Here is a 16,844-nt window from a genome sequence, read left to right as displayed (position 1 = left end):
TTAGACCAGAGCAAAATCCTGTTTCACCAAAACACATTAGAAGAAGACCAGCATCCGCAGATAGTATATTAAAACCTTTGCTTTATTCTTCCAAAAGTTAAAATATAGACACCGTATGGTCTACGCGTTTCGAACAAACGTCATGATTAAGAACATTTTTTGTTCGAAACGCGTAGACCGGACAGTATCTATGTTTCAACTTCTGGAAGAATAAAGCAAAGGTTTTAATGTGCTATCTGCGGATGCTGGTCTTCTTCTAATCTGGATTGCTTCTGTTCAGGAACCGGCCAGATATTTTTCCGTGCATCGCACCTTCTGAGGTGTCCTATCTACTCTGGTGAGCTGAACTGGTCTCTTGTTTCTGTGTTGGATCACCAAAACACATACTTGATAAAATATGAGGAAAAATGCTGCAAATTATGTAAAATGATGGTAAAATGTAATCAGGGGACAATTTAAATATGATTTTTCTGCTTGGTAACATGATTGACTATGGCGCTTAGGGGAATAAAGACCATCATGAACTGTTCTCTGTGGCTAACCTATGGATTTACAGGACAGGGGTGAGTTTCTGAATTTCTCTGGCCAATAGTATTCATTCCTCTATATAAAATCATATTGTTATTTGAGAAACTCCTATTACTATTGGACGTTTTGGCTCAAAATTTTGTCTGATTGACTAATTATGATAATTGTGACACTAATGAACTAAGACTGAAATTATACTGACTAGGACTTTGTCTGAAATAATGTGATGAATGCAAAAGATATCAATAGACGACCACTATTTGTGTGTAAGGTTAAAGCTCCCATGGAATGTCAATTATTAAAGGGTTTGTCTCTGTCTCGTGTTCTTTCTTCAGGAGCACACCGCTCCTCTGCCTCCCAATTTCCTGCTTGCTGGAGGTGGTGCGCTCAGTAAGATTGAGAAATTGAACCAATGGCATGGCCGAGCCGTTGTTTTGATCTCTGCTTTCTCCAGTGTAGCGGAGGCAGCTTTGGCCAAATCAATAGGAGGTGGATGTGCAGTACCCGGTTTCAGCCATTAATAGAACATGGGGCAACCCTGGAGTAGCCGGCGGCATCGGTAACAGCTAGTTAGCAGGGTTGCCAGGTATTGGACCCCGGCCGATCAGATATTGACCCCATCAATAGAAAAGTAGTGGACAACCTCTTTAACAATAAATTTAGGATGGAATGTGAAGGTCAAGTGGATTCTATGACTCAAATGTATTGCAACTACTGAACATTATTTTTTAAAGGGAATCTGTCAGGTTCCCCAACTGTCCCATTGATTATACTGGTATGGGTGTAGATTGCTCAACTCTTAAAATGTCTTACATGTAACTTATTAACACAGCAATGTTTGAAGAATGGACTTGAAATGGACTTGAATTCATCTCCATTATTAGACAATATGGAGTAGGCTTCTTTAGTCACACTAGTGGTTAGAGCATAGAGGAATAATGTAAGCTCTGACCCTTACAAATAACCTGATTATGTCATCATGAGCCAACTCCGGTGTAAGTGCTGTGCAGTGAGGCCACAACTTGACCTGCGCATGCGCTGAATGTGCAAGATGTCAGTCGGACCAGTGCTCTGCAGGATTGCAGATTATTGTCCTGTGTAACGCGAACCTTGTGATTTAGGGGCTTTATATGAATGACAGTGGAGAGAGAGGATATAATCGTGGTACAAATCCACTTATATCCATTGCAATTTATGTATTTCAAAAAATATCAGATTTGGATCTACCGATAATCCATTCACTAGAATAAGCTTAATAAATATGTTTCTACTATATTGTCCATCATGAACAACATAATAATATGGCATCTACATCTTCAATGGAGCTTTATGTAAGATATAAAATGAAATCCTATTATTATTTTTGTGACAAAAGCAATGACCAATGTTTCAGTTTGCAGATAGGATACATAAATACTAAATACAGACATTGATTGACGTCTGCGATATTGTGTCCATGTCTGAATACTGAGCACTGGACGTAGTAACGTCTCTCATTATCCATGTTGGTACTTGTCTTATGTAAGTCTCCAGTCTCTGATCTGCAGAAGTGGAGTAGTCCGGAGTATCGGTTACTCAGAGGCCATATTCCATCTTTTAGGTTTATACAGTCAGATATAATTTATGATGATGAGTATGATGGGACAAAGCCTAGGCCTCTATGGTGGCTTAAGCCTTTTTCCAGTTGTAAGGTCCTCAGTTTTCATCAGAGAAGAAAGAAGCATGGACGAGGTCAGGACTGCCCGAGCCTCCAGGGGGTGTGAAGCTATCCGCCTCCGACTGTTCTGACAGCTCTCCGTATTCACTGTTGTAAAATGTCTGCCCTCCAAGGTAAGACGGATATGATGACTGACTCCTGTTCTGGATGGATGAGCAGCATGGTGGAGTAGTTTCTTTATTTCTACGAGAATTTTTACTGCTGTGGAAGAAACAGATGAAGACTCAATAAAACACAAATAAGGCCTCTTGCACACATCAGTTTTCGCAATCCGGCAAATTGGGAAAAAAACTGATCCGGCGCCTGATCTGTTTTATTCTCATAGACTTGTATTAGAGCCGGATTGCGCCGCATGGCCTCACGTTTGATCCGTCATATGACGGATCTGGCAAAAATTGTCTGTGCGGCTACCGGAAGTAACATCCAAAAAACATTTTTTGTGACCATCGAAAAAACGTAAGGCGCCGGATCTGGAAGCCTATGGGCGCCGGATCCGTCAAATGACGGAATCAGGCGACACATCCTTTTTTTGTTTCGGGGCATGCCCAGACGTTGTGTAAATTCACTTCTGGTCACAAAAAAATGTTCTCTCTCTCTCGGAAAAATGTAGGTTTTTACTAACAAATAAACATGGAAAAAAAAATTATACAACCGATCCGTTTTTTTTTTACTGGATCCGTTGCATCAGTTTTGCCACAATCTGGAACGCATCCGTCGCATCAGGCACAAACCGGATTGTGCCTGATGGCAAAAAATCTGATGTCTGAAATAGGCCTAACAGCTCAGCAATATTTAAAGGGAATCTGTCAGCAGATTTTTGCTATCTCAACTGAAAACAGCATGATGTAGGCAAAGAGATTCTGAATCCATTGATGTATCACTTAGATTACTGGCTGCAGTCGTTAGGACACAATCAGAATGTTTAGATTTAGCATGAAGCAGAGAGGTGAAAGCTAATCCGGCCCACACCAGGCTCTCTATAGAGATTGTACATTGACAGTGAGGTGGCAATCAGAGGAGCTCACGACAATGAGAAGTCCTGCTTGTGTCCTGCTGCTTACACAAACATCAAACCTTGACAAGACAGGCATTTCTAAATTCTATGTGTTAACCCTTGCAGCATGCTGGCTTCAGCTTACATAGCAAAAACCTGCTGACAGATTCCCTATAAAAGCTACGTACACCTTTGCACATTTTTTTCTAAACGTTCATTTGTTTTCTAAATGCAAGTTAACTGCTTCCAGGCTACCCATAGACTTTAAATGAACATATGAGATCATGTAGTTGTAAGAATGTGGAACCAGCTGTCAGACACAGCCAAACTCCCCATGGAAAAGACAGAGGTGGTTTATTACTAGCTCTGCATTCCTGTTTGCTGTATGCACAGCTCTTCCTCTTCCCACTCTAGTCATCACCTCATCACCAGGTGCCAGGAGGGAATAGGAGCTGCTGGGTCTTAAATGACCAACATCAGCTCTACATTACAGGCAAGAAGCTGAATTTGCTATCAAACTGGAGCCTTGATCTGGTTAATAAAGTTTTCTAAAGCTGCTTGATGTTTGTAAGTTCTCTACCTATCTGAATGCTTTTGCAGAAATGTATCTTTTAGACTTCCAGGTTCTGACAACTCTCTGAGTGCAGCATAATGTAGAAAAATAGACCCTGATTCAAGTGATGTATTATTTAGTTTACTGGGTGCTGCAATTTTGATACAATCAAAGTTTTTTTAGATGTAGCATAGCTCAAAAAGCTGACCCTGCCCACAACACTAATTAACAGCTTTCTATGTACATTACATATTGACAGTAAGCTGCTAATCACTGCTGGGGGAGTGGTTGGACCAGGATGCAAGTGGGCTGCTAATCCAGAAGTGATAATCTCCTGCTGATAAAACACTCATTGAATTGAAACAACAGCTCACAGCAGAATAAGTGACTCATCACTGAAATCTGTGTCTCAGCCCCTAACTCCGGCTGTCCTCAGATTACATAGCAAAAACTTGCTGACAGATTCCATTAAGTCTCACAGATTCCATTTAGTCTCACCTCTGTGAGTAGTTTCAAGTTATGCACTATACAACACCAAAAAAACAGAATGGGACAAAATGAGTTATGGATGTGATATGCCACATTCTCTAAGGTGACAGTTAAAGGGAGCTGTGCTCTCTGGATAACCACCTTTCATGTAACATATTTGGAAATGTGAAAGAGATAGTTCCTCTGGTGTCTCACTGGAGACATCTGAATACATTACAAAAAATGCAACTGTTAAGCTTCATGCACAAAAAAGGATAGTATTTTAATATGTCACCTGTAGACGCCATCTGTCTTGTGTCTGTTCTCTATCCTCTCCAGTTCTTCTGAAGCCAGTACCATCCCACTGTCTGTCTGATTGTCCTGCATAAATCCATTAAAATGACCATTAGTCTGGCAAAATAATGGTCTCAGCATTTTATGTGTCCAGCTATCAATTTAGAGAGCTCATGAGTCCAAGTGTATTCAGTCTCCAACCTGCCAGCCTGACTTGACAGCTGCGGCTTGTACAGAGCAGTGTGAGACCTCAGCATGGAGGAGGGACACTGAGGAACTGTTATTACAGCCATTTTGACAAAGCAGTAAATACAGCAGCCTCATCAGATCTAAGAGATGTATTTAAAAATGTATGTAGATTGTATTATCATATCTGGTGGCAAACATTTTAAACAGAGCTTGTCAAGGCCATTGTAATGCAGGGTAAAAATTCTCCTATTATTATTCCCATCTGTACAGTCCTTGTTTATATGTTCTTCGAGGGGGCACGTTTGGATTATTCCATTGAAATATCATGGAACAATATTGACCCATGTTCCAGAGAGGATAGCATTGGTGTCCTACAATTAAACTTTGATTTTTCACGACACTGTATAACACGGATTGCTCTTACCGGGTGACCTTTATGCATCACATTTGTCATTGGAAATTCTTCAAATGTTTTGAGCCTTGATGGACACCGGATCTGGTTGCCTCCAGTGAAGCAGCCGGGAAAAGAAACACAATTGTAATATCTATGTGGACAAACAAAAAGAAGAAAAAACGTTACTACCTTAATATATAAAATACATATCAACAGATTCCTATATTTTCGCCGCCATAATATTTGTGATACCTTAACTCAAGAGAATATATAATTAAAAACAAACAGAAATCAGAGTATATTGTATCAAATATTTATTTTTTATTTTGCAAAATATTTTTAAAAAACATTAATTTAATCTACACCATTAAATAACACCAATAAAAAAATCACTTGAAAAAACAAACATAGGGGGCAGTTTTTATCATAATTTATTGGTAAGAGAAGTGGAGGGATATTGTCCTCAAATTGTAAGATATAAGATATATCAAAAAACTATATAAACCGAGCAACACCCCAACACTCTCCCCAATATTTAAATATATTGCACTGATGGAACCAATATATGTAAAACCACTGTATGGATTTATTAAGTCCCCAAATATCAAATACTATATAAATCCTACTCGGTCTTTCAATAAATATTCAAATAAATATCCAATTCCATAAATACAAATATTTCTTTAGAACTAAAACCATCTAATTTTAGACTTTACCTGTGACACATTGTCTTACCTCACAGCCAAGTTATGACAGTGAAGTCTCATGTCACATTCATCCTCATCCGAGTTGTTTTGTGGACAGATCGGTGACTGGGACAAGTCCATATCCTCAGAGCTCTGGGAATCATTGAGTGGGATGTAGTCTTTTCCTTCCTGCAGATGAAAGGAAAATATTTATATATTAGATACCTTGGAATACATTATCTAGCTATATATTATCTATCTATCTATCCTTCTATCTATCCATCTATCCATCTATCCATCTATCCATCTATCCATCTATCCATCTATCCATCCATCTATCTATCTATCCATCTGTCCATCTATCCATCTATCCATCTATCCATCCATCTATCCATCTATCCATCTATCCATCTATCTATCTATCTATCTATCTATCTATCTATCTATCTATCTATCTATCTATCTATCTATCTATCTATCTATCCATCTATCTATCCATCTATCTATCTATCTATCTATCTATCTATCTATCTATCTATCTATCTATCTATCTATCTATCTATCTATCTATCTATCTATCTATCTATCTATCTGTAGGGGGTCTCAGGTTCCGCTACCCCCGTACTAATGTCCTAGTGCACTTCCCTCAGTGTCTGTATTAATAAAGTTAGTTACTATGGCTGTATAGCCACTAGGTGGTAGTGTGGTCTAAGGTACTGCTCCCCTCGACTCCTGTTTAGGAAGCGGTTAACTGCAGGGAGGGGAGAGTTAGATAAAAGAAACTGGAAAGAGGAAAAAAGCAGGAGGAGTAGGAAGAAAGAACCCAAAATACTGTAGTAGAGATTGAGCTGATCCTCAGGGTCCCTTCCGTTTCGGTCCGATGCCTAAGAGTGAGCCCTGCTGGGGCAAATTCCGTACGACGGGAATGGCTGCTGTGTCCTGAAGAAGCTATCCCTCTATTCCCCCGATGCAGAAGACAGACGGTCAGTAAGCCCTACGATAGGGTGGGAGCCAACGTGGAAGCAGTCAGTGAGCTCACCGCATCCGACGTGCACAGCGCAGGGGATAGTGGACCTGGTGATGTCTTAGGAATCCCAGGAGCTGGGAGAGCAGTCAGCCAAACAAGTTCATTCAGTAATGAAATCCCAAAGGAACCCCGCTGGGGTCAGGGACAATGCCCTTAGGGTGCAAGAGAAGGAAGGAATTGTGATGAAGATGATCTGTGATGTTAATGGAATCGTTGTGTTGAAGAAAATAAGTAAACGTTTTGAAATGGAAAATACAGCCATAGGGGTACTTTGCACACTACGACATTGCACGTGCGATGTCGGTGGGGTCAAATTGAAAGTGACGCACATCCTGCATCGCAGTCGATATCGTAGTGTGTAAAGCCTTTTTAATACAATTAACGAGTGCAAAATCGTCGTAATCGTATCATCGGTGTAGCGTCGGTCATTTCCATAATTTGGAAATGACCGATGTTACGATGTTCCTCGTTCCAGCGGCAGCACACATCGCTGTGTGTGAAGCCGCAGGAGCGAGGAACATCTCCTACCTGTGTCCGGCGGCTCACGTCAGCTATGCGGTAGGAAGGAGGTGGGAGGGATGTTTACGTCCCGCTCATCTCCGCCCCTCCGCTTCTATTGGTCGCCTGCCGTGTGACGTCGCTATGACGCCGCACGACCCGCCCCCTTAATATGGAGGCAGGTCGCCGGCCAGAGCGACGTCGCGGGGCAGGTGAGTGCATGTGAAGCTGGCGTAGCAATAATGTTCGCTACGCCAGCTATCACCATGATATCGCAGCTGCGACGGGGGCGGGGACAATCACGCTCGGCATCGCAAGCATCGGCTTGCGATGTCTTAGTGTGCGAAGTGCCCCTTAGTGTCAAATTTATTGCCTCAGCGAATGAAAGAACATGTGAATGGACTGTTTTAATAAGAGTGGTGACCGGAGCTCGAGAGGTTAAGACCGGCTGTGCTAAGGTCTAGCAGCCCCCGTGCAGATGACTACAGTAGCCCCCATTAGCCACCCTTACACATCTATCTATCTATCTATCTATCTATCTATCTATCTATCTATCTATCTATCTATCTATCTATCGCACTTGTATGTGAACTGATTGGTCCTACGTGAGTAATTGTGTTCATAATTACATTTTTTAAAGCTGTTGTCTAAAGCTTTTTAACAGGTAAGGTTTCAAAGTAATGGGAAAAACGAACAGCCTTGCAATGTACCTCCTATTAAATATCCTCTTCATTTTCAAGGACGGAGGGATTTTTAGTTCTATAATGTACAGTTTGTTGTCTATGGTAGTGATTAGGTTAAGTGCACACGGCGAGTAAAACAGAGAGAGTGGAATGCGATAAAAAAACGCATTCCACTCAGACCAATATTACTCTATGTGCCAGCACCCATGAGCGATTATTTTCTCAGTCCTAATCGGATTGAGAAAACATTGGCAGTATGCTGCGGGTGGAATCCAATTAGTTTTCTCTCGCACCCATACAAGTCTATGGGTGCGAGAGAAACATCGCACTGCACTCGCATGACACTGGAGTGCAGTGCGAGAAAACATTGGCAGTATGCTGCGGGTGGAATCCAATTAGTTTTCTCTCGCACCCATACAAGTCTATGGGTGCGAGAGAAACTTCGCACTGCACTCGCATGACACTGGAGTGCAGTGCGATAATTGCATCAGATAGCAATGGAGGAGATAGGGAGGTTAGTCCCTCCATCTCCTCCGCAGTGCACACCCTCTCCTCTGCAGCTGTGCTGCTCCGTTCTCTGGACCTAAGTAGGCTATTGTGGTGAGTTGGCTTTTATTCTCTTAGTCCCCTGCACTTCTTCCATGCTTCAGAGGCAAAGCTGTGGCTTCTAACAGTATGAGGGAGCACTTAGTCCAAACCAGCTGTGTGACAATGCTGCTGACCCCAACTGTCAGTCTTCAGGAGAGCCCAGCCCCCAGCAGAGCAGGAAGCCGGGAGGCAGGAAGCGATGTGCTCCAGAAGACAGAACTAAGAACCGGTTAACGTACCATAGAGACATCTTGACCATCATACCTGCTGTACATTCTCTTGTAGGAGGTCCCCCAGAATTTCAACCAGATCAGAGAATGTTGGTCGTTCCTTAGGATCTCCATGCCAGCAGCTTAACATGATCCTATAGCTATAACAAAAAAAAAATCCTCTATTAGTTCATAGAAAAACGGTACTGCAGAATTTTAGGGTACAAATTGCTCGAAATGTCAAAACATTCTTGAAGTTGCACAAAGAATGTTGTGACTTTTGGTATTTTGACACCAGTACTGGCCAGTAATACCACCTTTTTGAAAATTGTGTAGAGTTGAGGATTGGCCAAGTTTGCCTGACAAATTAATTTTAATTCATGCCACAGAAGTACTTGTTACAAAAACAGCAATCTTAATGGATAAGGACTTAAGAATATAGAGATTATCCGCATTCATAGGTGTGAGCAAGAGCGCTTTGTCTGAAACGCGTAAGGTCTTTGTACCCAGTTATTTACGAAGGTGGTATACAGGTTTTTATTGCAAATATGGATAATTTTTAACCATGTTTGAACAAAAGGAATATTTTTTTTATGCAATTTTGGTGCTGGATTCTACCATTTTTTGCTATTGCCGAGTCACAGTGTGGGGTGTCATGCATCATTTTTGCTACCTAGTTGGACGTAGTTGGCGTATAAGGCCAAAGATGATGTATGACAGTCCACATGCTGAAATGCTAAAATCAGGACTTATATCGCTCAATCACAAGGAAAATGGTTATTACAGAACTCAGTAGTTTTTTTTTAAAGGAAACTATTGCTGGAGTGCAGTCTAAAAGGTGTCTCTGTGGGATAAATATCAGACAGTGTCTCTTGTGAAACCTTCCAGGCCTGACCATTACGAGCTGCATACTTGGCACGATAGCGGCTTGTAACAATTGGGTTCCTGACCACTGAGGGGGTTCAAGGAATGGCTGCCAGGAATGCTACGAATACTTGCGTGGAATGTAATGAAGCTTTCAGTTGCCTAAAAGTTGCCAATTTGATAGTTATCAAAAAGAAAATATTGGTGACCCAGTTCAGTTCTGATTTTAAGAGCTTAAGAAATGTGAGTTGGCTTCTAACTTCTGCTCATGAGAATGGGACGATCAAATCATGTGCTTAGATTTGATGTAGAAATTGTGAACGAACAGATTTCATTTTGTTCCTATAATGTCCATCTTGTCTTATAATGATGTCATAGGGTTCGGCTAACACTGATGGGGGGGCGTTTCATATTTATGTTCACACCCCTATTATTCTTATTGGTGTATAGTTCAGATGGACACAGCCTTTGTCTGTGATCCTATATATACTGGTCACATGTACTAAGAAAGGATAATTGTTTGAGTACACCATACTAATTATGTGTGCTGTGTTGATTTCCCAAGCGCTCGTAAAACAAATCTTATTAATTTGAAGTTCAAAAGGCATAGAAGGAGTGTATTTTGCTCACAAAATGCTCAGGTTCTCTTACATGTCTATCGTTGCATATTCAGGTGCCCGCATGCGCGTTCCTTCTTTCAGACGTTGACAAAATTCTTCATTAATTTGGACTCCGGGATACGGGGAGGCACCTGTAATGTAATCAACATAATCCATCACCTCTTGTAATATTCTGATAAAGATGATGACCTGTTCTTGTAATACTTAGTACTAACTACAGTAGTTTCAGCCAGTGCCGTAACCACTGCCCCATAGAGGGCACGCAACTGCTCTAGGACCAGCGATGGGAGGAACCATTATAAACCATTAAAAGGGTGGTTCACCCATACTTTTTATTGTCTAGTTCGACATTATATTGAGAAACAATGTTTCTCTCAAATACCTTGTGTTGGCAATAGTGCCTGTGAGAGGCGCTATTGCAGACCGCTGTTCCTGCTCCGGTGACGTCACGTCAAGTTCTGCGCACGTCACATCCCTGCGTCCGGCTGCAGTCTTCCTGACTCACTGGGCTGTGGGCGGTGTTTCACCACTGTCACAGCACAGCGCATCTCCTGCTTGCAGCGCTCTGCTGTGAGGGAGGAGGGAGCAGGGAGCAGATGGGCTGTGACAGTGGTGAAACATCGCTCACAGCTCAGTGAGTCAGGAAGATTGCAGCCGGCCGCACGGATGTGACAAGTGCGGCACTTGACGTGACGTCACCGGAGCGTGGAACAGCGGTCTGCAATAGCGCCTCTCACAGGCACTATTGCCAACACAAGGTATTTGAGAGAAACATTGTTTCTGAATAGAATATCGAACTAGACAATAAAAAATATGGGTGAACCACCCCTTTAAGGACAGTCATAACATACACTTTGAACATACAGTTTGATTTTGTGGACACCACAATATAAGGAAGGGGAAGCTGAGCAAAATGATATATAGGTTTGCTGGAAAAGATTCACTATACCTTCTATTTATTCATTGAATTCTCTAGTATTTGTACACATAAGTCCAGTGGGCGGTCCTATTAGAGGACCACCTACAAACTCCTATCAGTGACTGACAGCAATCTATGCATGCAGTCATTCAGGGAAGGCTGTCAATCCCTGAATAGGACTTAAGTGTACAAACACCAGGGATTTCAGTGAATAACACAAGTTTTACTGAAACTTTTCCCACCAAGATGTTTATCATCTGATCAGCTTCTGATAAAGAGTCAGATTGTAATATCGGATTCATTTCCACATATAATTGCCAATGGTGCAATAATCAAGAAATCCTTGGTAAACTTTATCCTGCCCTTAAGACTCATACAGTGTTTGCCGCAAATCTGCCCGATGCCCTGTTACTCACTTCTCGCAAAGGAAACAGTCTAACAGGTGTTTTAGTAAATAACCATGATTTTACAAAAGTAGTAAATCCTCTGAACCCCACTAATAGTAAATCCAGATGGGGGTTGTTACCCATGTGGAGACTGTCTATACATTTCTACTTTGGTCTCATCTGACCACATCACTTTCTTCCACATGCTAGCTGTGACCCCCTACATGGCTTTTTGCAAACTGCAAACGGGACTTGTTATGGCAAAAATGGATTTCTTCTTGTCACTCTTCCATAAGGGACAGATTTGTGGCATATACATCTAATATTTGTGCTGTGTACAGATTCTCCGACCTGAGCTGTGATCTCTGCAGCTCCTCCAGAGAGACCATTGGTCTCTTGGCTGCTTCTCTAAGTAGTGCTCTCCTTTGGATATGAGTTTAGATAGACAACCATGTCTTGGTAGGTTTGCAGTTGTGCCATACTCCTTCCATTTTGGATAATTAATTGAACACTGAGATGTTCAGAGTTTGGGCTATTTTTTTATAACCTAACCCTGCTTTACTCTTTTCCACAACTTTATCCCTGACCTGTCTGGTGTGATCCTTGGTTATCATGATGCTGTTTGATTCAAAACGATCACAAACAAAGTGCTGAGGTATTCACAGAACAGCTGTAGTTATACTGAGAATAAATTACACACAGGTAGACTCAATTTACTAATTGTGTGATTTCTAGAGGCAATGGGATATTTTATTTAAGAGTATCAAACTACAAGGGGCTAAATACAAATGCAAGTCACAATGCAATATTTTTTAAAATTATTTAGAAAACCAAGTTTCATTCCTTAAAGGTTGCTTTACACGCAGTGACATCGCTAGCGATGTCGCTGGTGAAAGTACCCGCCCCCGTCGGTTATGCGTCACGGGCAAATCGCTGCCCATGGCGCACAACATCGCTAGGACCCATCACACGGACTTACTTTCCTAGCGACGTCACTGTGGCCGGTGAACCGCCTCCTTTCTAAGGGGCGGTTCGTGCGGCGTCACAGCGACGTCACGCGGCAGCCGTCCAATAGTAGCGGAGGGTTGGAAAGCAGCCGAAAGAAAGTGACGCCCACCTCGTTACCGGCAGGACGCAGGTATGGTGTTGTTCCTCATTCCTGGGGTGTCACAGGTAGCGATGTGTGCTGCCTCAGGAATGACGAACAACCTGCGTCCTGCAACAGCAACGATATTTGGGATTAGAACGACGTGTCAACGATCAACGATTAGGTGAGTAATTTTGATCGTTAGCGGTCGTTCATACGTTTTACACGCAACGACGTCGCTAACGAGGCCGGATGTGCGTCACAAATTCCGTGACCCCCAATGACATCTCGTTAGCGATGTCGTTGCGTGTAAAGCCCCCTTTACACTTCAAAAATACTTGCTACTTTGTGTTGGTATATCACATAAAATCCCAATAAAATATACAGTATTTAAGTTTGTGAGCACAACGTGAAGAAAAATGTGGAAAAGTTCATGGGGTAACAATACAGAGTACTGGATCATTAACTTGTCTGTCGATCCTGTGATTTCCATAATTCCACTTTTCCTTGTTGATATTGTAATTTCAATGTTGGGAAGTGTATATAATGGGTAAAAAAAAGTTCAAAATTCAACATCTGAAATGAAACAGTCTCCATCATTTGACTTACCAAGTGAGAAGATTTCCCATAGCAGCACCCCAAAGGACCAGACATCACTCTGAGTAGTGTAAACCTTATCAAAAATACTCTCTGGCGCCATCCACTTCAGAGGCAGACGTGCCTGTAAGAAATCATAGCATATTAGCATGGAAACAAAGCCTCCTGGAAGGAATATAAAATTTTACTTTAGATCTCCCGATTATATTAAGACTTAACTAAATATTATTTTTTTAGCAGATCTGTCATCTCTATACAAAACCATTTGAGCCTTCATCAGAAAAAAAAAACATTTCGAAGGGGAAAACTCCATCTTGTTAGAAAATAAACTGATAATGGTGTTCTATTGCTGGAACTTCCAGTAATCGGCTGTAATCTGTGGAGGAACGTGGTATCAAGTGTTCAACTTTTCTGCAGCCCCACCAAAATGAAAAGTAAATATTTACACTGTGTAAGGCCAGCATCACACGTCCTTGCATTAAATACATGTGTGTGATGGTCCATGGTGCAGGTCTGTAATAAGGCCGTCCTTGTCACATCCAGGTGCACACTTGCCTCCGGTTCCGCAATCAGTTCAGTGAATATTCATGATGCAGAATAACTGGGCCTTGGAAGGAACGCAGCGCAGGAGACAGGTAAGTGTCACGATTCCTCTGTGCAGAACAAATTGCAGTAGGGGATGCTCTGCTCTTTTTTGGACTGAGATGGCAGGTTGATTGACTGCGCAGGATTCCATTCTGGTTCTGGGAGGTGCGTGCTCAGGTGTTTCATCTTTATGGTAATTGCCCTGTTTCTTTACTGAGTGTGCTCTCCCAGATCCTAGCCAGTTGTACATTCTGGTTTGGTAGTTTTGCTGTTAACCTGTGTCTTTGCTTTGTTCTGATCTCTGTTTTCTGACTCCGGATTGTTGCTTGACTTCTCTTTGCCCGCTCCCTGTTCCTGTCGTGAATTCTTGGCTTTTGACCCCAGACCTTTATCTGAGTATGTCTCAGTTTTCTCCCAAAAGTTATTACATGTCTTCTTGGAATACTGAGCCCGGATCGTGACCTGACTACTCCTGAATTCTTCCTGTGTCCATACGTGTCTTCCTGTTACCAGACCCCATCTTTCCTGAATACTCTTCCTTCTGTACTACCTGTAAGTAGTGGCTTACATTACATTAAGTATAAAAATCCTTTAAATTTCAGTGACTTGGTTGTCCTCCGGTACATGTCATACTGATGCCACGCGGATCACTTCAGTGTGCGGTCATTTTGACATCTATGATGCCGGCCAAAAATGGACACGTGTGAGTGCGGAACACACAGGCACACGATCTGTGTCCAATTGATTTTAATGGGTCTACGTGTGTCAGCGTCTTCGGTACGTGTGGAAACGGACATCACACGTACCGGAAACACAGACGTGCAAAATAGGCCTAATATACTGTGAAATATAGAGTACAGTCTGTGTAATATACAGAAGTACTGGGTCTCCTACTGCTACAGACATTTTTACGGTTCCTATGTACTTCAGCTTATAGATGATACCAATGCTTAGTTCTATGAAACCCTTCACCACCTGGTGATTTTCGGTTTCTGCGCTTTCGTTTTTTCCTCCCCTTCTTCCAGGAGCCATAACTTTTTTAATTCTCCGTCAATATAGCCGAACGGGAATAGCTTTTTGCAGGTCGAGTACTTTTGAATGAAACCATTCATTTTACCATATAGTGTACTGGAAAATATTAAAAAAAAATTTCAAGTGCTTTGAAATTGCAAAAAAAAAGCAATTCCATGATTGTATTTTCAGTATTTTTTATTTATCATGTCCACTGTACGGTAAAACTGACCAGGCAAAATAATTCTCTAGCTCAAGTATGTAGCGACCAAATGTATAGGTTTTTGTTTCAATTTAAGCAGTGAAAAACAAAGCAGAAGTTTGTAAATAATTTTTTTTGCATTTTTCAAGACCTCCGAGACCCATAATGTTTTTATTTTTCAGGATTTGGGGCTAAGTGACAGCTTATTTTTTGCGCCCTGAGCTGCCATTTATACTGATATTATGTTTGGGTAGGTGCGATGTTTTGATCGTCTCTTATTGTATTTAATTGCAATGAAAAAAAATATAATTCTGGAATTTTTTTTCGTTACGCTGGTTAATGATCGAATTAATTAATTTTTTATTTTGACAGATTTCTGAATGCAGAAATACCATATATGTGTTTTCTTAATGTTTTATTTTCAATGGGGCAAAAAGGGGGTGATTTTAATTTGTGTTTTTTATTTTTCATATTTTTAAAAAACGGTTTGTCCCCACTTTTTATTGTATTTACTAGTGCCTTTAGGGGACTTGAAGTTGCGATCATCTTATCCCTTGTGCTGTACAGAGCGGGGTATCAGCACCGCTTTGCATAGCAGAAATGCTTACTTCCTATGAATGCCAGCACACAGTCAGCGTTCACAGGAAGTTCGTCATGGCAGACACAGGGGTCATCAGTTCTCATAACAACCCAACGGCACCAGTGGCGTAACAAGAGTTACGGAATAATTGGGGTACGGGATAATGACACCGACATTTGGGGTACGGGATAATTACGCTGACACTCGGGGCATGGGATAGTGTCACGGACCCCATAGTGCCTGCGTGGTCTGCTACTGAACAGCGCAGCTCCTCTCTCACAGAGAGGAGCCAGCTGCTTCTATGCAGGGCGGGTGCCGGGCCTCCAACCCTGCTGGGCCTGGTCACAGCGGCAATCTTTGAAACCACTATCGTTATGCCCCTGATAGGCGCCACATGATCATGTCACGGGGCTACTTATGGGAGAGGGGAATGACGTGATCTGTGACGGCACACGTTAAATTCTGCAGTCAGAGATTGACAGTGGAATTTAACTGGTTAACAGCCACGGGAGGGTCTCCGATCCACCCCTGTCTGTCAGATCAGCCGACATCTGTGGGGAAAGATGCTGGCTCGGCATGTGAGCCTGCATCAAAGCAAGGACACGACCTATGATGTAAATATATGTCATAGGTCGTAAACCGGTTAAAAACTTAAATTCTATCTCTTACCAGATTTCACAATACAAATTATATACATTATTACATAGATCTCTTAGGCCAAGTGACACTGGTGTACTTACTTTAAAAATCCATGTGACAATGACTAAATATATTGGAATATACAACAGCTGCAGGCTTATGCTGTAGGGTCTATATTAAAGATGACTTATCACCAAGTCAAAAGTGGCCAGTTTCTGCTACCTGAGTGTTCTGTTTTGTTTTTTTCATCCACCATACCATTCCAGAGATATGGGCATTTTTTTAGTATCAATTTTTATGGCTTTTAGAAGGGGGCATAGCTCACAGGATTCTCTGGGGATTATGTCTTTAAACCTCAGCATTATTACCCTGTGAGCAACAGATACAGAACAAAGATGTTCAACAAGAAAAAACAAAGGTAAACCACCTGTACGCCTCTCAGACAAAATAAGCAGTCAGTGTATATTAACTCACAACTTGAGTAGACATACTGTATGTAAGTTCTCAGAAGCCAATAAATAAATAA

At 41.7% G+C, this 16,844-nt stretch overlaps 1 protein-coding gene across 1 annotated transcript in view; it reads right to left on the bottom strand.

Moving 5' to 3' along the window:
• Window positions 1-235: 235 nt before the first annotated feature.
• The window catches only part of FLT4 (fms related receptor tyrosine kinase 4), a 318,524-nt gene continuing 301,915 nt past the window's right edge, over window positions 236-16,844 (bottom strand). Inside the window, exons 24-30 of the mRNA XM_075344371.1 lie at window positions 13,314-13,425; window positions 10,344-10,443; window positions 8,884-8,989; window positions 5,873-6,012; window positions 5,168-5,288; window positions 4,556-4,641; window positions 236-2,446 (exon numbers count right to left, since the gene is read on the bottom strand). Coding sequence (XP_075200486.1) covers window positions 2,224-2,446; window positions 4,556-4,641; window positions 5,168-5,288; window positions 5,873-6,012; window positions 8,884-8,989; window positions 10,344-10,443; window positions 13,314-13,425 — 888 coding nt within the window. The 3' untranslated portion in view covers window positions 236-2,223. The remainder of the gene's footprint in view (window positions 2,447-4,555; window positions 4,642-5,167; window positions 5,289-5,872; window positions 6,013-8,883; window positions 8,990-10,343; window positions 10,444-13,313; window positions 13,426-16,844) is intronic.

This window comes from Anomaloglossus baeobatrachus, chromosome 4 (genome assembly GCF_048569485.1).
Source record: "Anomaloglossus baeobatrachus isolate aAnoBae1 chromosome 4, aAnoBae1.hap1, whole genome shotgun sequence".
In the NCBI taxonomy this organism is placed as follows: Eukaryota; Metazoa; Chordata; class Amphibia; order Anura; family Aromobatidae; genus Anomaloglossus; species Anomaloglossus baeobatrachus.
The sequence above is the reverse complement of the archived record's forward strand: the minus strand, read 5'-3'. Positions and strand labels throughout refer to the sequence as shown.